This window comes from Chinchilla lanigera, unplaced genomic scaffold (genome assembly GCF_000276665.1).
Source record: "Chinchilla lanigera isolate Chin_1 unplaced genomic scaffold, ChiLan1.0 scaffold00049, whole genome shotgun sequence".
Lineage (NCBI taxonomy): Eukaryota > Metazoa > Chordata > Mammalia > Rodentia > Chinchillidae > Chinchilla > Chinchilla lanigera.
Window position 1 is genome coordinate 3,995,603 of NW_004955450.1, and position 20,138 is coordinate 4,015,740.

At 45.4% G+C, this 20,138-nt stretch overlaps 2 protein-coding genes and 1 long non-coding RNA gene across 8 annotated transcripts in view; 2 read left to right on the top strand and 1 right to left on the bottom strand.

Annotated features, from left to right (window-relative positions):
* The window catches only part of Nptn (neuroplastin), a 64,292-nt gene extending 57,200 nt beyond the window's left edge, over nucleotides 1–7,092 (top strand). For 2 of the 3 annotated variants that reach the window (XM_005393595.2, XM_005393597.2), the window contains exons 7-9: nucleotides 4,675–4,696; nucleotides 5,460–5,534; nucleotides 6,086–7,092. In XM_005393595.2, the coding sequence (XP_005393652.1) occupies nucleotides 4,675–4,696; nucleotides 5,460–5,520 (83 nt within the window). In that variant the 3' untranslated portion in view covers nucleotides 5,521–5,534; nucleotides 6,086–7,092. The remainder of the gene's footprint in view (nucleotides 1–4,674; nucleotides 4,697–5,459; nucleotides 5,535–6,085) is intronic. The other variant, XM_005393596.2, reaches the window with a different exon arrangement.
* Nucleotides 7,093–7,131: 39 nt separating this feature from the next.
* Nucleotides 7,132–20,138, bottom strand: part of Rec114 (REC114 meiotic recombination protein) — a 73,559-nt gene continuing 60,552 nt past the window's right edge. For 2 of the 4 annotated variants that reach the window (XM_005393591.2, XM_005393594.2), the window contains exons 3-6: nucleotides 17,453–17,536; nucleotides 13,439–13,642; nucleotides 9,011–9,097; nucleotides 7,132–7,315 (exon numbers count right to left, since the gene is read on the bottom strand). In XM_005393591.2, the coding sequence (XP_005393648.1) occupies nucleotides 7,151–7,315; nucleotides 9,011–9,097; nucleotides 13,439–13,642; nucleotides 17,453–17,536 (540 nt within the window). In that variant the 3' untranslated portion in view covers nucleotides 7,132–7,150. Of the gene's footprint in view, nucleotides 7,316–9,010; nucleotides 9,098–12,742; nucleotides 13,117–13,438; nucleotides 13,643–17,452; nucleotides 17,537–20,138 lie in introns of those variants that run through there. The other 2 variants (XM_005393592.2, XM_005393593.2) reach the window with 2 other exon arrangements.
* Nucleotides 7,337–8,998, top strand: LOC106149609. The gene is made up of 3 exons (XR_001235914.1): nucleotides 7,337–7,623; nucleotides 7,729–7,845; nucleotides 8,888–8,998. It is a non-coding gene; the product is annotated as an uncharacterized LOC106149609 (long non-coding RNA).

Sequence of the window (20,138 nt, forward strand, 5' to 3'; positions counted from 1 at the left end):
GTCCCCCTCAGTGGTTGCAGCTTCTTCACAGAGCCGCTTTGCTGGTGAGGACGCTGTCTCAGCAGGTGTGGTATATGTTCAGGTGAGATTGGACAAGTGGTTCGGCTCAGTTCTGACAAGTACAGGCATACCTGCCTGGGGACGCAACTGTCTTTTTTAAAGAGTTCATTGGTTATTGAATTTAGAGGGGCCACCAGTTCGTTATAGGGGACATCTGTGGCCAGCCAGTCTTCTGAACCACTTCCTGGAGGGAAAATAAGCTCTTAAGCTAAATCAGTATAGACAGCGAATGAACTCTACATGGCTGCAGGGTAAGTGCCAAGTGAAACCTCCTTCCTCATCTCTTGGGAGAATACTTTAAAGCAAATGTGGTTAGACTGGGGTCAGAAATTGGTGATGCTGGAATGACTGCAGCGTCTGCCTTCTCCTTATCCCTTCCTGCCAGCCAGTGTGATCCAGGCTCCGTCTCCACCTCCACATCCCTGCCCTTGCCCTAGCATTTCCATCCCGTATTTTCTTCGTCTCTCTACTTCTCTTAAACTTCTCCCTGCTCCCATTCCCTCATGCTTTTTTTTTCCCCTCTTTAGCCAGTTTTCCTCTCAACTCTGATACAGTTCATAGGAAAGACAAACTGAGTGAATGTTCTTCCCTTTTATTCTCCTGCAGTTACATATAGATGTATATACATACACGCTTTTGGAATGAATGAAAAGATCTGATACAAACTTGGGGAGTTAGAAGAGGTAAAGTGCTGGCTTATTTATGCCACTGTGGAAATGGGCATTTTTTTGGTAGGCCTGACATGCTTTTTCACTACTACATAAGTGCTTTATTGTCAATGCCTATTGCTCATTTCAGACTCAGCCTTTTTGTGTGAATTCGTAATACTCACATTTTCGGCAGTCTGAGTTCTTGGTAACTCATCACTTTACTAGACAAGTATTAAGTGGATAGTACAAAAATATAAAAATACACACTTTTAAACTTACAGAGAGTTTGAATGGGTTTCACTAGAAAAGCTTCGATGGATTTTCACCCTGAGATTGCACAGGGTGGGGGTCAGCTGCTCACCTCCTGGCGTCGGCAGCCGTGGCGCATGAGTCTCACAGTTGCCCTTCTTAGGCATCTGCCACAGTCTGTGGTCAGTGCCCGGTAATGTGTCTCCGGGGGATTCTCTGCATAATCATTTTTAGCTCAGTGATTTTAGGAATAGTGAATGATGGAGCCAGATAAGAGCTTTAGTTTTTCACTCTGACTCTATTCCCTGAACCGATTTAGCCTCCCATCCACATTACAGCTGGACACCTGCTGGGAGCACTCCCGCTCTGAGCTGACTGAAGGCGCTGGGGGGGGGTGGTGTGGGGGTGTGGGGGTGTGTGCGCGCGCACGCTCAGACCTCCCTCCCTACCCCTGGGACATTTGGTGACCCTGCCCAGTGTGTGTGTGTGTTTTCTCAGACCTCCCTCCCTACCCCCGGGACATGTAGTGACCCTGCCCTGTGTGTGTGTGTGTGTGTGTGTGTTCTCAGACCTCCCTCCCTACCCCCCTGGGACATGTGGTGACCCTGCCCAGCCACTGGAGTTTTCAGTTGTGCTGGATATTTTAGTGACCTCACAGACGTTAAAACAGCGGGAGGAGCTGATTTAAGAAAACACGCTGGCATCAGACTTTCCTGTTTTTCATGCTGGTGTAATTCTTATAAGCAAGTCACAGGGATCTTTAAGTTACTGGTGGAGAAGATACTTGAAGGTTTGGGGTTTTTGTTTTTGGTTTTGATGAGTCTGATGTATCAAACCCCTTTGGACACTTTAGATTTAACCAGTTACAGTGTTCAAAATGTATTAGTTGGCCAAAGTGTTTGGCAGCATGTGAAGCTTCACAGCAGGCAAGGGTATGACTGTAAAATGATGTCCAGAGCACATTCATCTCTTAGCCCATGGGCCGTCCGGGTCAGTAACAAGTTACCCTACAAAGTGCAGCCGGACCGAATGAGAGCTGAGACTGCAAGTAACGATCTCCCTTGGGTTTAATGCTTTGCGATCAGGCAAAATTGAAGTAGCTTGGAAGTGACTGCAGTGACAGGTGCTTTGACCAGAGTCAGCTCTCAGTTGTGCTGTCTCTAAGCCATCTTTTTGGAGGTGACTTTGTGCCAGGCAGTGCTCTTCACTAGGCATTTCAGAACTCCCTCTAGGCTGCAGCGTGGGTTCCGGAGGTGGGGCGAGGGAAGCGGGGACCTGCAGGGTAGAGCATGCACCGTCTCCACCAGGAAATCCGTTTTGGGCAGGCGCCTCTAGATGCATCTGTCTCCATCTTCCCCATCCTCGTCCTCTCTAGCCGCTGCTCTGCGCAGTCCCCAGAACCTGTCACTGTTTAAGGTGCCTGTGTTTGGCGTGAGGGTTTGGGGTATGTTGATATTTATCGGTTACTATGACTTCTTTTTTTTCCCCCGCAATTGCATCAAACCCTTAAAACATGGTGGTAAGTGAGCGATATGCATGCTTTGGAGTTTGTTTAATCTCCGCTTCAGTCTACAATGCACAGTTCATGATGTTAACACTTTCTTTCAAGTTTACTTCATTCACTTTCACAACTAATTTGGATTTCAGTTTGCTGTTTAATCCTCATTTACTTTGATTTTTGTACCTTTTTTTGTAGTTCTGTTCTTTTCCTCTCCTGACTTCCCTACTAGGGATCAAGTCACCTTTTTTTTTTTTTTTTTTTTTTGTCTGCTCTGTAAGGGAGAGTGGTGCTGCAGGTAGTGACTCAGTGCAGGAGTGGAGGACAAGGCTCTTTATTCTCTCCATGTGAAAGTGGCTTTGTGGGGAGGGGCTCCTGGGATTCAGACCGCAGTGTGAAGCACAGCTGCTCCCACCTGCAGGCATGGCAGCTATGCCACAGACACTATGGCTAAAATCTGATGTGCAGCCCCTTGCATGTTAGCAGCTTGTCAGGTTGGAGTGTGTCATTTCTAAGCAACCACCAGGAAAGAACCCCTCTGCCAAAGGTCTGAGGTGCTTGGATTGGTGCCTACAGGGTCCTCCTTGGAAAAGATTAGCCTGCTATTGTGATTCTTCCTCTCCCACTTTTTAAAGTTGGGAGTAGACTGGTGATATCCTTGATTCCACTATCTTGCATTAGTATTTTGTATTTTTGGGTGCACAGCCAGAGCACTAAAAATACTGTGTTTGCTCCTGTGTGTCTTCTCCTTTAGCTCCCCAAGGTGCTTAGCTCCTAACGTGTAGCAGAGCTGGACTGGCCAGGCGCTGAACAGCAGGCTGCTGTGTGGGGAGGGTTTAGGCTGGGTTTGTGTGTCTTACTACTTGGTGTCTTTGTAGCTATTCACTGCACACACAACACACTCGTCCTGGGTGTCCTTGAGTCTTAGTTCGTTCTTTGTACCTGTTTGATAGTGTGCTGTTGTTAGTAACGGGCTCCTGTGGACACTGGTGTGTCGCTAGCCTATTGTTTTGGCTGATGAGTTGTTGGTTTGTGGTTAGTTTTTTTTTTTTTTTTTTTTTCTTCTTTTTTCTTTTGAAATCCTCTTTTGCTCCAGTCACTGTGTGTGCTGGCGGTGGCTTTGCCTCTCCGTTGCCTGGAAGGAACAGGTGGAGCAATGTCTCCCTGTAACAGACATTACTCCCGACGTGTGCTCCTGCAGACGCCTCCACTGAGACTGTAACCTCATAACTGCTTCATGTGCACCAAAGCCCTCTTGTGGAATCCTGCTGAGAGGTTTTCTAGACACCTTTTGTGCAAACTTGTGAATCCTTTCGTCCACCATACTTTATATAGCAAAAGCAGACTAAGAGCACGTTTCCTACCCTTTTATCTCTGTTGAAAAGGGACCAAGTTGCCCTTAGTTGAAACAGGAAAACCTTACAAATTAGAATAATAAATACCAATTTAAGAAGGCTTCTAAGCTGAGATTTTTATTTAAAAAAACAAACAAAAAAACCTCATGGCTGTTCTGCTTTTGGCCAGTGTATAAGAACAAGCCCGACTTTCCTATCTGAAGTCTTTTCTAGAGGGCTGTCACTGTTGAGCTCTCTGCGGTGTGGCGCAGAACATCTTCTGGTACACGTGTGCTTGTGCTGGCGTGGCTGACGCTGTAGTTTGTGAAACTATTACGGCTTCTTCGTCTTCAGCCTCATTCTCCAGACTAAGACTCTTAAAGGTCACAAAACACCAAGAAAAGCAGGGTGCCCTTTGGGGAAGTGAGGATGTGTGGCTAAAAGGACAGAATGTACACATCCATGTACAGCGTAGGATGGAGCCAAAACTGCATGTGTTCATCACAAGAAAACAAACAGCAGGATTTTACAACTGAAATGTTGGTTTGTCTTCTCATCTAAGAGTGAACCACTGGAACTTGGGGACAAGATGAGTATAATGATATTGCAGCCTATCTGTCCGCTACAGTTGCAGTTTTTCATGACAAGCATTCAAAGTGTTAACTAAAACCATTGAAACAACATACCTGCCATTAAACTTGAACTAGAAATAACAACTCCATGAGTGTTTTGCACCTCCAGATGGAATGGCCTTTAAACGCTATGAATAGCCATGTTTGCCACTTGCAGTTTGTTGTCCTGCTAATCCTTATGTGGAGTCTAACGGTTTTCTCCTTTCTTTTCTTGTCTCTCATGGCTTATTAAAAACTGACCATCCCCATAGATGATGAACCAGCTGGGCCAATGTAAGTATTTTAGTGGACTTTGAATTACGCTGTATTTGTAGCTGAGTTAAATGGTGTGGCTAAGACTGTAGGGGAAGACAGTGAGTGTAATACTGCAGTGAAGACGTCTTAGCCTGACAGTTGTAACTCAAGACCATTTGAATTCCAAGGCAGCCTGCACTCTTGTTTTAGCTGTACAGGTGGGATGCTGTGCAAAAATGGTTAGAATTTTGTGTACTCCATATGCTTTAGTTGATAATGTAGGGCAAGTGAGCAGTGTATTAATGATGCCACATGTTTTGGTCAAACTCATTTCAAGCTGGACTGTAACATGGATAAACCATCCAGCCTCATGAACACCTGCTGGTGTCGTGAGAGGGAGCGGCAAGTGTGGAATCAAATAGCACTCACTGAATCCAGCAGTGTCCATGTTAGTGAAGGGCTGGAGGGCACAGCAGAGCCAGTTGATGACTGTCTTCTGTCATCTGAAAAATATTGGTGATCACTGGAGTAAAAGTCAATCTCACTTTCATAGAGACTGAATACAGTTGCGGAATCAGAGGGCAAGTCACCTCTGCACTGTCTGCCTTGGGAGTCAAAAGCTCTCTTAAGGGAAGAGGTGCAGGTGCTGCACATGGAGACCGTTGTCAGGCACTAGTGTTGTGCGGTAAAATTCCTCACCACCCCAGGGATGGCAGCAAGTGAAAGAGCCCCTGTATTTCCATGTGTTACTTTCAAACCTTATAACTAGTTTAACTCACATAATGCAATTTTTCCTCCAAAGGAAAACCAACTCTACCAACAATCACAAAGATAAAAACTTGCGCCAGAGAAACACAAATTAAGTACTGCTTACAATGTAAGTATGGCCTTCTTTAGAGATTTAAAAAACTATATTCAAACAAATTGTACCCCGTTGACCTTGTTATAAGTTTTTCAGTAGATGGTGTTATATGGCTAGACCTTTGAACTTTATTTCAGAGCAGCTGATAGTGATGGACCAAGTTCTGCTTGCTGAGTTTAGCGCTGGAAAGCAACACTCTTCAGCTGCACTGATTCACACATTTGTGTGAATGCCATTTCAAAACTGTGTGTTTCAAAATAAATACTTCACACAGCCATTCAGTTACATCGTTAAAAAGAGGTAAAGTAAAATCGTCACCTTCTTAGGTGGATTATTATCAGAGGCCTGCAATCGCTGCTTTGCTTCAGAGGGCAGGCAAGGACAGTGGCCAGGAAGCAGGGGGCCAGAGTGCTGTCCTCAGAGGCACATGGAGATCAGAGTTTCACACCACATCCCTGTGCATGCTGTTGGAACCAGAGCTTTATTTTATGAGGCACTCAGTCTAGTCCTGTGTGACAGCGCATGTTTGTTCCCTTTTAATTTCCAAGCACTTCTTTTCTTTTTAGATCTTTAGGTTCCTGAAACTGGTGGCATCATGACCTGCTCAATTTTCTGCTTGGACCTCTTTGGTCTCTCCCCTTCAAGTGAGCAACACCACAATGACCGTCTAAAGCATGCCTTATTTAGCCTCTCCTGTAAGGGTGACCTAGCCAGGTACATTCTAAACAGTGCTTCAGTGTAGAAGGTGTAAACTATTTTGGGCTTGATGTGCTGTGAATGTTGCTTTTTTTCCTTTGTTAAAATATTTAAATAGAAGTGAAAAGGTCCTCGGAGGATCAGATCATGCATGCGCCATTTTTTACTTAATGCAGCTGTTAAATTGGCAAAGCTCTAAAGTGCACTGCTGCCATCCAGTGGTACATTTTTGTAAAGTACAGCAAACCTACAGATATATACAGTATATAAATATATATATCTATATTTATATTTTTGGGGGTGGGAGAAATCCAAAATAAATGCTTGTTTCATTTTTAAGCTGCTGATATTCATTCCTTATTGTATGTTGTTGGATGAGGAAACTGTGCAGTTCTGGTACATAAAGATAAGTAACATAACTAAAGTCTGTAAATTAAGGGCTTAACCTATGACTTTAAGAATCTGGAACAGTCCAGTGAATGGATATAATGAATTGCAGTATATATGTATGATTGCTTTTTAAGTAACTATTTTTTCTTTTGTTTAATCTGTAAATTCTTAAATCCTTTTGCACTGATGCGTTGAACCTTACTCTTGTACATTCAATCAAGGCAAATTTTTATAATTTACCTTTTGTTTTCAATGACGTTGACATGTTACAGCATGGTGAGATTCTATGCAAGTAGTTACACTTTTGGTTTGGCATTGTACTTTCTCATATTGATTTAACAGTTGGTGGTAGCTTTTATAACCTGACCAGGTTCTCATGCAGTATGTAACTGTAGATGCATGTCCTTGTGTTTTGTGTAATTGTTGAAGTGCAATGATGTATAAAAGTGGATTCACCTGTTTTTAAGAATAAAACATTGATAAAAGGCGTTTGGAATAATACTCTTTCAACACTTGAAAATTCCTTTTTATGTATTCGTCAAGCCTTAGTTTCTCATTCCTGTCAGCTTTTTAAGTTCGCCTTCCACCTTTTCCACAAATGCTGGGAAGTTTTGGTCCATGAGGCACAGGCGTAGGAAGGGGCCTAATTCTTCCACACTCCATGCAGATTGTGCATAGGCAAAGGGCAGCTCCTCTGATGCCAGGATAGACTGCAGGGACAACAGAAGAGTTTGTTACAAGCAAAAAGCAGTACTCTTAATTAGCAGTTTTAATTTGCACTTTCCTGATCACTTAACAGTGTGAGGCCCCTCTTCATAGGTTATTTGCCATCTGTACGTTTCCTTTGGTGTCCTGCAGTGTTTTAAAACCAGTTGACCTTAAGAGAATTTAGAAGTCTGGCTTTGCTTGGCATTCCTGAGAAATGACAACCTGGACCCTCGAACTTCATGGTGACAGTGGGCTGCAGCCCTCCTGGAATCTACTTTGGGCCCTGTGGTCTGCACATGAATTTTATGAAGTATGTGGTTTAATTCCCTTCCTGTGGGTGGCATAGTTTAGTGCATAAGTACCAAACTGACCTTTCTCTAGGAGCTGTAATAGAAATTTCCTTTTCTAAATTCAGACTGCCTTCCAGACTCTGCCTAAAAGGTCTAAAGAAGAAAATGAAAGTAACAGAGCCTGTTCTGCAGAGGAAGAGCCCCTGCTAACACTGTACTTCGACACTTAGTGTTACACAAAGGTAATCATCAGGCTATTTTGCAGCCGCCTTTTAAAAACACAGTGTAGTGTAGATATCTTCCCATCAGTGGCAGGCACCGACGTCACTTGATTACAACCTTATCCCACCTATGCTGATGCTGCACTTCAGCCCCTCAGGGTCCTGATATTTTTTGTGTGGAGCTGAGATGAATTACTGTTAATACGACACATACCACTGCACTGCCTTCCAAAAGGTTAGAGAAAACAAGAAATATCAGAGCTCTGGGTCTTGTGCTTGTTCTCATTTGTATGAGTTCTTCAGTACTTCAAATAAACTGCACTAAGGCATCACTCATAGCACCTGACATTTCCTTGGTCTTTCTGCAGGCTGGTGTCCTCAAGCACTCTGCATTGAATGCCTAACCCCAGTGCAAATGGGAACATTATCAAGTCTACCCTGCTCTTGGACACACAAGTTCGTTGTTTTGGTTTTTTTTTTTGCACAGCCCAGGTTATTGAAAGAAACAAAGATGCTTTATTTGGGAGGTTGCAGGTAGATTGCACCAACCACCATCCCCAGCCTAAGTTTGCTTACTTCTTGAGTTCTGTTGAGTTAGTGCTAAGCCAGATGGAGAAAATGCACAGATTTTCTCTTCACTACCACTGTTACAGCACAGCTTAGTAGATCATGAAAGCAAAGTCATCCTTGAGTATTGACAGATGCATGCAAAGTTCACAGAAAGCACCAGCTAAGGAGGGAGCACCTGCCATCCAGTGCCATCACCAGAGAGGGGAGATAGTCCCCACAGAGCCCCCAGCAGACGGACCACACGCAGTCAGAACAGTGCACCAAGAGGTTCTGCGGGACTCTGGTGGTGGCAGCCTACACAGTCTGAACTGGCACGGCCAGGCCCTCCAGGCTGTCCTCACTGAACAGTGTCCTACAGAAACCACTGCAGAGCCAACTCTAAATTGACCTACATGTTCTCAAACACTCCCCAAATATCACTTCTAAAACTAATTTTCTGGGAAAGCGGTGAGTAAATCCTGTGTCTTCTCTCCCCTGTCTGGTGTCCCACGAGGGTGAAGGACAGTGCTCTGTCACACTGTGGCTCCTCCTGCGAATATGCACGTTAGATTTCTGTTCTCAAACGAGGAGTGAATAGAGGAGTACGAGTCCTTACAGACCCCAGAACAGCCCCTACCTGTGCTAACTGCGCTACCAAGGTCCTTCCCTCTGGAGCTCCAACAGCAGCAGCCACACGTGTGCCCCGTTCCGGGTCCTGGGAGGGCTGGAGTAAGACAGCATGCGGTAAGGAGAGCAGCAGAACAGAATGGTAAACACGGAATGGAGGCACAGGCCTTCACCTTCAAAGAAAAGGGACACCTGTAAAAGTGACCCTTAACTCTGCTCAGTGGAGGTCTGCCCTGTGACAATTCCCTACCTACCACAGCACCTGCATGCCTTGGTGTGATTCTGTCCAGAGGCCTGGGTGGACGGCAGGGCCCGCATGTAGGAAACAGCGCCGCTACAGATGTGTGTGCTCAAGCCCTGCGTCTGATGGGCAAAGTGTAGTCTGATGTTAACTGCTGAAGTGCAAAATGAGAGAAAAATCCTTGTATTTGTGTTCATTCTCCACTCTGAAAAGTGTCCTACAGAAACCAGATACTGAGAGAGTAGGAATGGGAGCTACTTGGCCCAAGGTGGAGGCTGTGCCCTTCAGGAGCCCACAGCCTGGCCAGGACCGCACAGGTCGTGGGTGGCTAGCGCAGGTGCCTGCGATGAGGCACTGCCTCAGAACACAGGGTGCTTCCTAGGGAGAGCGTGGAGGTGCAAGGGTCCCTGGCTCCTTTCCTCCTAGCCACACGTCTGCAGGTGCCAGTGCTCCCAGTGCCAGGCGTGAGCTGATGGTGTGAGACGGAGAAAGCAAGGTCCTCCTGCGGGTCCCTCTCCATCAGCAGCACATCTGACTGACAGAAGCAGATGATGCCCCATTCTGGCGTGTGTCCTGTATGGATGCTGACGGCTGCTAAGCCACTGATAGCGGAAAACGAGACCAGGAGGCATCAAAAGAGGAGGAGATAGTGGGGGCCAGGGGGAGAAAAGAACAAAGGAAAATAATCAAGAATATTAAAATCAAAATGGGCAAAAAGGCCAAGGAACCCTAGTTAGAGAAGCCCTTTGACAAGCTGTTTCCCTGTTCAGTTTAGTTTCCTCGTCTGTGAAGAAGCTGGACTCCAGTGCAGTGATTCTTCCTGCTCTAGTAACTGATGTTTTTCTGGGACATACAGTAGTTCAGCTCACATAGTGTTCTTTAAACAACTGAAAATAATGTCAACTAAAATCCTGCACCACAGCCACTAAACACACAGCTGTGTGACTCGGCCCTGGAGGCCGGCGGGGTCAAGTGGGTTGGTTCACACTGCCAAGGGCAGAAGGCAGGCAGGCTCTGTGCAGAGCAGCTGGACTGCTCTCTTCTGGACTTAGCGTGCCCACACAGGCAAGTTCATCTACTAACTGCTGGCCTCCTTCTGTTTCTCACCCCCCATGCTGGGCGTGGGGGCTGGGTTGCCTCAAGAACCCTCAGGTTGAGATACACCTGGTTGGGCCACAATTAACAAAATTACAAGACTGAGGAAGAGTAAAACTAAAACATGAGCCAGGAAATGACTCAAGACTTGAAATAGACATGAAATTATCCCTATTTGCAAAGAAGGGAACTATTTTAGACTAAAAATATTCTGGTATTGGGAAAAGGACACACTTGAATCTATGGGCACAGCAAGATGACCTGAATTTGGTCCCCCGCTTGCCACTCAAAAGATGGAAAGGGAGCGTGACACCAAGTTAGAATGTTCTGTCTTCAGCAAGACTCAGGTGTTCGAAGCCCTGCTTCAACGTGCACCCAGTGGAATGACCCAGTGGCGTCATCCCCGTGAGCTGGAGGCTCTGATTCTCGCTACTTATATCTTTGACCTGGATGCTGACTTACGTGCAAGTAAAGGCACATCTGAAAATATGAGGGCTGGCAGTAACAGTAATGCATAATGTGGCTGAGGTCACATCAGCTTAGCTTTGGATAATGTCACTGAGATCACATCGGCTTAGCACTGTGCTGTGTGCTTTCCACACAGATTTCTCTGCACGCCTCAGTGACTCACACAAGATCACACAGCTACCAAGAAATTGGGCTAGGATTCAACCTAGATCTTCCTGGGTTCCAAAGCCTGTGGTCTGTGCCCAGCATCACGCTGTCTCATTTAAACAGAACACCAAATTATAGATCACAAGAGCCCCAAAATGGAGAACCAAGAAAAGACATGAAAATTTTCTAACCACTTACAGGACATTTCTACCTAGACCTCTGGGACAAGCCTTTAACATCGCAGCAGTGAAGCCTTTCGCTGTTGCACCAGCTTACAGCTCTCAGCCTGCATGTGTTATCACATAGTACAAATGCAATTTAGCATGAGTTTTTGGAATGTACATAACTGGGGAGTTTGATGTGTATGAGGTTCCCAAATTCAGGGGCCCTGTAGGGTTCTGGTCACACTAGGTTTTGGGGATACTGCACATAATCTGACTCTACTGGTCAATGAAAACTGAAAAAATTCTATTTAAAAGGCACATACTCCCACCCGTTCCATTGTAGGAAGGGATTCTTAAAGACTAGCAGGGGCAATGAGGGTTTGAGACAGGCGGCCTCAGCATCTTCACAAAAAAAGATCAAAGAAAGGGACAGAACTGGAAAATGCCAAAAGTCAGCAAAGGAAACACATTCAAGAGCAAATAATGTAGCACCTGCTTAAAGAAAAAGACTGTAATGCTCATTTATGTCCACCTGAAATAAGCTGTGAATGACAAATTTTGTGATCAAGCAGCAAAAATGAATTGTCTTGGTAAAGGGGAACTAAGGATGAAGTACTAGACCAGGCTCGGAAAATGGTTTCTCAAAGTAGAAAACAACTCAGCTTGAAACTGGAGTTCCATCTCCAAAGCAGAAATACACTCTTTTTCTCTCTTTTGAGTCTGCTGAAAAAACTCAAATAGGTATTTGCAGAAGAAACTACAGCACGTCTCAAACTTGTGATCTCAAGACTTTTTTTTTATAACCTTATAATTACAGAGGCCCTCAAAAACTTCACTCACACTCATATGTATCTGGTAGACATTCAAACAACTTGAAAATATTTTTGAAAACTTCAAAAATCATGTTGTTAACGTTTTATGAAAAATAACTTTTCTAAAACAAAATGTAACGCATTCTGTAACTTCTGCACATCTAGCTCACTGCAAGGTCACTGGATTCTTACACCTGCTTCTGCATTCAGTCTGCGGTTGCAAGTCGATGAAGAAAATCCACCTTTACACACATATGAAGATGGAAAGGGAGCAATATTTTAAAGCAGGCTTTCAGATAATTGCAGGAATTCTTGACATGGCACCAAAACCCAGTAAGTGGTAGCCTCTCCAAGGTTAGTTGCAACACAGAATATGAAGCCATGGCAAGGAAGCTGAAATGCTGTGTTACAATAAAATCCACTGGCCTGTCTTGCACTTGAAATAGCTTTATTCAGTTTTGTAGCAGCATGTGTCATCTGGAAAATATAGGCTCACTGAACTGTACCTGTCTTGCGGCTCTTGACACATTGCATGTCATCCATATGTTTATATAGAGTCAAGTTCATCAAGCAGCCTCTATTATCCCTGCTTTTTTTTTTTTTTTTTTTTTTTTTTTTTGGTACCGGGAATCTAACTCAGGACCTTATGCTTGGGGCCAGGCGCTTGTGCCACTGAGCTCTGTCCCCGGCCCATCAAGCAGCCTCAGAAGTGGCTGGGTAAGGAAGGTACAAGACCCGTGTAGTTCAGACTCCACTTGAAAGGCTTACTGTCCATTGTCACCCGGGAAGGGGATTTAGCTCAGTGGCAAAAGCGCCTGCCTGGCAAGCGCAACGTCGTGAGTTCGGTTCCCGGTACCGGAGAAAAACAAAAAAACAAAAACATTGTCACCCGGGAAGTGAGAGGCTCACATCTTTCATTTCAGAGAATACATTCACCAGACACCCATCTGAATGACCCTAAAGTGTCCACTGTGATGTCCGGGGAGAAGAGGCCAGTTCAGCTTGCAGTTCAAGCACCACTTAGGTGCTGTCAGACAGCTGGTGTCCTGTAGGATGCCAGGGCTGCCTGCTCCGGGGGTTGGTTTCTATTGCAAGTGACCGGTGAGAAATGACAGCTGCCGGTATGCACCGTACTGGCTCTGTACTGACAACAGCTTTTCTCAGTGCTCCCGCCCCGTCTGTGCAGATGCTGACACAAGGAAAACGGAAAATAAGGTCTTGGGATTATGAAAGCAATCTTGGCCCTACAGGCCCCAGAATGGGGCTCCGCAAGAGATGGGCCACACTTCGAGACTACTTCTAAGTGGATCCTTATAGCTAGGACTCCCTCCCTGTCTAGTTTGTAGAATTATAAACAGCTATAGTGAGCACCAACTTTCAAATTTAAAAAGCTACAGAACATTAGATCTCTAGAGTTACAAAGCCAATGGACCTGACAATCCCCCCGTGACCGGGCGCCCACAGCACATCACACCAGGCTCTCTGCATAGCCAGCGTGCTCACCTACTCACCCCAGGCTGCAGCGCTACGCTCTGTTCACCGTCTCTCCCTTGGCGGTCCCCTGCCCACAGCAGGCCAGGACTTAGCTGGGCCATACTGTCTGGCACCTCAACGGTTATGTACTGGGCCAGACTCTGCACGCAGCTGCAGCAGTGCTCCAGGGCCTGCTCCTTGGACTCTCCGGCGAACTGTACACGGAACATGCGGCTCTTGTTCTGTTGACAAATGAAAAGTCATCTGAGAGACCCTCATTATTGTGGGGGCTTCTGGTAAGCGTCCCCCTTTGCTTGCTGTCACAGCTATAGAGAAGCCAATCATTTGTTTTCTGTCCCCTTTGGAAGCTCTTCTTCCTGCTGAAATTCATTTCCCTCAAGAAATTAGCACCAACGAAAATGCTCAAGTCTGCTATCATAAGAGGAAGGTCATGATATTGACTGCAGGGGAAGATCTATGTTTTGTCCAACTTTGGGATATAGATTTTAAGGCTTCAGATTGCTTAAATGGACAGTCTGAAGATAACACAGCATAGTCCTGGCTCAATGAAATTTTTCTAACCAAAGCAAAAATACACTAGGTGGATGTCACATTGCTTGAGGCAGTGAGCTTAAATAACATGAGGGAAAAGGAACGGGCAGCTGCTGAAAGCAGATGTATCACAAGTTAGGAGGCCGGTGCCCTTGGTCTTCAGAAGGCCAGCGCACCACTCCATCAAAGAGGTCGGTGACCCGCAGTGTACATACGGTGTGAATCACTTCCCGTCAGTACGGCAGAGTGGGAAGGATGCAGTAAAAATGTCTTAAAAGTCTGGCAGCTACATCAGAGTTTTGAATGGTAAGTTTGAAACAGACCCAGATTGTAAAAACCTAAGGCTGTTAACTTAGTAATTTCCTCCTCTTCTAGTTTAATATTATGCCTAGTTCAGGCAAGTCAACCTACATAAAAGCCAGCCTGAACAGCATGGGATGTTTGTTCAGTTTTTGGTTTTGTTTTTAGGCTGAAGATTCTACTACCATTTTATTGCAAAAATAGCCATCATCCATTTCTTTTTTCATTTACTTTTTATTAGTATGGGTTTGCAGTACATGATACTTACACTTATCTCAGGGAGTAGGTGCATGTACTTAACATACCTTAATTCCGCTCATACCCCTTTTCCTTTCCTTCCTGCCTCCCTGTTCAGTTTCTTCCATAAAGAAATGCAGGTGTTTACATTAGCACGGTGAGTCCTTTTCACTTATTAAATATATTAATCACACTGCTAGCATGAAAACACTTCTAACTGCAGTGAAAATCCCGAAAGTTTCCATGAGCAAATAGTCCTTGATTTTCTTGCTCATTGTTTAAGCTGCTTAAATAAACATGTCAAGCAAAGCTACACTTTTGGGTTCTACAAAACTCACAGCAGGCTCAGAAGTGCTAAGTATCACGTTCAGAGGAGAAGGTGCTCACATCTAATACAACATACGTAAAGTCAGTATTCTAATATGTACGCATATTTATTATATACACTAGCAGAAATCATAACACATTTTTACAGGTCATGCACATGATATGTAGGTTATATGTATTATATATGTGTATCTTTACACTGGTGTTCTGCAGCCTAGTCCTTTTTAGCAGGATATAAAATAGAAGTACACTTCATGACTTTTACAGGCTAAAGAGTATTCCTTCACTGACCTGGGCGCCCCCTGCTGACACTGAGGTTATTCCAGCCTTCTTCCCATCACCCATGCTGGAGCGCAGATAGGCACTCCTGGATCAGTGTCTGAAAGCAGGCTTGCTGCAGCAGAGGGCGCTATGTGGCCTGCAGCAAGAAGGCAGGGTTATTCCCGTGGGGAGCAGATGTCCTTTCCCTGCACCCCACCCAATCAGGTTCTTAATCTTTTTAGTATGTGTCAACCTGCTGCATCAGCAGATTTAAAATTTTAGTTTCTTCGACTCCAGTGAGGTTGAGTGTTTTCCTATGCTGACTGGTTGTGTTTCCCTCTCGAGTCAGGCCCTTCCCCATTTCCACGATGGGTGGTGATCCTAGAGTGTCAGTCATGAAAAACTAGCTTTCCCTGAGGGAGGGAGGAACGGATGAGAGAACTGTAACTCAGCACCCAGCGATACTATGAATCCTCTCTCCTCAGACCGAGCTGATTGCTTGTTGACAGTTAATTAGCTGTTTCCATCCCCCTCCCTTAGATGCTGTATGAAGACACCTGAGAAGTAGCTTTGTATGAGCCACTTCTGTTTGGATTCCGTAATTAAGCAGCCCTGTATGTAGCAGCACATCGGAAACGGTTCCTTGTCACTGTCTGAACCACGGCACTCAGGCATAGGTTGTGGGCCGGGGATATAGCTCAGCAGCACAAGCGCCTGCCTAGCAAGCGCAAGGTCCTGAGTTCGATTGCCAGTACCAAAAAAACAATCAGACACAGGTTGTGTATGAGCAGAGCTAAGACCCAAGACCAGCCATTGTGCATAAGCTTAGAGGTGTCTGTGAGTGCATGGAACAGTCTAGGTGGTTCAGGTTTCTTTCGGGCATAGTTAAAAAACGATGGGCAAGTCTGATGGTGCTGGTCCATGTTTACTTCTGTCCCGCTCTCAGGCTCTGAGCTTATAATCTGAAGCCAGAACTACCACTTCAGTGCATGTGGACACAAGACAACACCCCGTAACTACATCAGGAACATGAGACAGTTCACACTTCCTCCCAAGCCTCACCTCCATGCGCACCATGGCAAGCCTGCCACTGGGTTTGAACATCTTCATGGGACACTGAAAATCTCAAGTGAGATTTATTTGTAAGGCATAAAGCCAGAAAGTGCTTCCTGCTAGGAGACAGCAAGTTGTCAAGCTACCCGGAGCCAGGAACGAGTAGTCCCCAGTTTCTACCTCCTAAGGAGGAGAGCTCAGAATTGCTGTTTTTTCGGTACTGGTTTACATGTTAAGTTGCACTGACCTGACTCAGAATACCTTATCTCAAGTTATAAGAACTTTTAGAAAATTCCATGCTACACAGACTCCTTAAGGAAGCAAGTGCTTATCCCTTTCCACTTCCCAACACACACTCGAAAAGCAAGGCTTTTCTTCCTGGGAGGCAGAAGCCCATAGAGTGCTCACACCGGTATGAACCGCGTCCACCTAGGGACCCTGGATCCACAGCTCTGCAGCCCATGGTACCACATAGAGTACAGCCAGGGTGATGTCAGGGGCCCCCAAGCCCAGTGCATTATAAGCTCCCTAAACTCTGGGTGTCCCTGGCTACACCTCAGGTCCATACGTGCACCAGATTCTCTTCAAGACTTCTTTCAGTTCTTAAGGTCTGTGGGTCCATTAGACATCAGTACCTTTCATCTACGCTTTAATACTATTTTTTGTCTTTTTGAGACAAGGTCTCACTATGCAGTTCAGGCCAGCCTTGAGCTAACTTTGTAGCCCAGACTGGTCTCAAACTCGTAACGATCCTCCTGCCTCAGCCTCCTGAGTGCTGGGATTACAGGCATGCACCACCACACCTGGCTCGCTTCAATATTATTTACTCAGTAAATGATAACAGATTGGTTTTTATGATTATTTGTGAAAGAAAGTAATTCAGGTGATTAGTCTGTATGTTTCTTTGATGAGGATCATTCTTTATGATTAATACAGCTAGAAAGCAAGTAAAAGTTTTTAAGTATTAAACAGGGAAATGAAAAGACATGCTTAGAAAAGCATTTTAAAAATACACCTTTAAAAACACCTAAATTAGAGCAAATGGACAGTGCTGTGCTCCACCTGTTCCCAGCGCATGCTCGGGGGACTGAGCAGCAGCCCACAGCCCACACTTGCTAGTGAGGCACTGCCCCTCAGCTGTGGTCTCCTGCCTTGCTTGTGATGCAAACCCTCCTTCAAGGTGCAGGTTCTTCCCAGCACCATCTGGTCTCCAGAGAAGCGCTCGCCACCCCCCGCACCACCACACACACACACACACACAGGAGATGAGAAGTGTGACATGAGCGTAAACAGAGTCGGCTGCACGGTCAACTTGATCTTGCCTTTATCGTTGATCCAAACAATAAACAGTCCACGCGTCTTACAATCTTCAACCAGTTCTTGCTACCGATGAGTGAAAACCCTTCCTGAAACAGTAATTAGGCAGAATTAGCAACGGAAGGATAAAAGGGCCAAGAATACCTACGGCACAGCTGTTTCCTACTAGGCTGGCTACCTGTTCATTCTGTAACGTATGCACAGAGGAAAGACCAGCTGCAGGGTGACCTTCACACCAAAGCCCTGTAGGCCAGGCCCGTGCCCTTCTGCAAGAGGAACATCAAGGCTTTTCTTTCCTTAACCTTTCATATTGTAATGAAGGAAATACCGCAGACAGTCAATGTCCACAGTCATATCTGCTGAAAATGCATTTCTATGGCTCCAGAATTCACCAAAATACAACTTTCTATTCCTGAGAAGCAAGACTTTATCTTACTATCTGAAGAATTTAGGGGGCACATCCCTATACAGGGTGAATCTTATTTTAAGATTCTTACGAATGGGAAATTTGAAACCACTTGTTTTTGGACACATATCTGCTGAAAATGCATTTCTATGGCTCCAGAATTCACCAAAATACAACTTTCTATTCCTGAGAAGCAAGACTTTATCTTACTATCTGAAGAATTTAGGGGGCACATCCCTATACAGGGTGAATCTTATTTTAAGATTCTTACGAATGGGAAATTTGAAACCACTTGTTTTTGGACACTAAATGTTCAGTTCTTTGTTTCTCTGTGAAAAGACAACCCAGACAGGGCAGCAGAGGGCACACAAGTCTTGAGAAGGACAGCAGCTAGCCTCAAGGTGGAAGTGTGGACATTAATAAACTACATAGAGGGGCTGGGGATTTAGCTCAGCGGCACAGCGCTTGCCTGGCAAGCACAAGGTTGTGAGTTCGATTCCCAGTACCACAAAAAAAAAAAAAACAAACAAAAAACCCCAATAAATAAATAAATAAATAATAGTAAACTACACAGACACGACCACCCGATATGTCTATGGCAGCCCTTAGACTCAATCGTGTTGCATTATTTCCTCTTGAAGCAGCCGAAGCTGGACTGTGTCAGCTTCCAGTAGAACTAACCCAGAGGCCCCACTGAGGCAGTCCGCAGACTGCGGCGGCCTTTCTGCCATCATGAGGCTGGGAGCACTCTGAGAAATGCCTTCCCCAAATCCCTCTTGCTGAATCTGAATGCAAACAGCTGTGACTTCCACAGACATCTCCTTCCTGGGGGGAACAATGTGGGTCAATGCTTTGATGTTTCATTTTAAAAGCCAACTCTCAGATGCAAATTCTAAGAATTTCATCACCATAGTTTTTTCTTAACTTGTTTTTTTAAACAAAGTTAGGCAAAACATTTGTTATGTCTTCTTAAAACTCTAAGATGGAATGTATTATATCCCCAAAAACAGAGAATTGTAGTGTTCGGGAAAGTGGCGCTCACATACTTTGCTGCTAGAGTACAAATGACGCACTGCTATGGAGGACAACTGGGTCACAACACAGTTACAAACTCACTGTGACCTCGCAACCCAAGTGCTGGGGATTCATCTTACGGATCAGCCTGCACACTTATGAGGTGATACAGGGACAAAGTGAAGCTTTTACGGGATTTTAAAGGACTGGGAACAACTTAAGTGCGCATCAAGGGAGGGCTGATGAACTGTACAGTGGAATATGAGACAGCTGCAAAGAACACTGTCTTTGAAATCCAGTGTGCACTTCATATATTCCTACATTTTATACTCCTTCCCTTTTAAAATGTAAGTTAAAACTCAATTGTAAAATGCCATTTCTTAGGTGCGTCAGTCACATTTCAAGCTCTCCGCAGCCAGCTACATATGGTTCACAGTGGCCGTGGGCAGTACAGCTATGTACGCTGAGCTCTAGGGCGCTCTGAGAAGCAAAAAAGGAAGCTCTGGAGTGGCTGCAGCTGGAGAAAAGGAGGCACAGAGGCCACTCCTACCGGCTTCCCTGTGCATACCGAAACTGGAGGGACCAGAGACCAATCCAGACAGGCCCCGAGGGAGGGAGAAGGAAGAGTGGAGATGGGCAGGGCGGGGAGCTGGAGTCTCAATCTGCCTTTGTGTTGCTAATCTGCACACCATGTACGTGACCTGCGCTTGTGTAGAAGATCATTTATGCAAATACAGCATGACCCTAAGGAACAGGAGGAGCAAGACCCAATATATGATCAGTCTATGCAAATCTGCATGATCTTCACAGTGGTAAATCTAAAACTGTGCTAATGTACAGTTCATAAAAAAGAAAAACGCTCAGCTCTTTGCCTAGCCGCATGGTCTGCGATGTCTCGTCCAGACTGGGTCGATGGGACACCTCTTGCTAGTCCACCACCTGGAATGCCACACGTACCACGGCCTATGCAAGTGGCAGCGCATACCATCACCCCGGCACCATGCTCGATGCCTGTTCAGTTCTTCCCCTAACACCAGCCAACCCCGAGTTCCCCATCCTCCCCACTCACACTTTCACTGTCTGCATCGAGCTGCCTTTATTTCTCCCCAGAACTGCTGCAATGTCCTGTGTCAGTCAGTGGTGGCGAACCTGTGGCATGTGTGCTACAGTGGGCTGTTTGTGATCACTGAATGCTCTAAAAACTTTGCGGTCACTGCTCTACCTGGCCTTCCTCCAGGCCCGACTCCTCATACAGTGTATCCATGTTACTG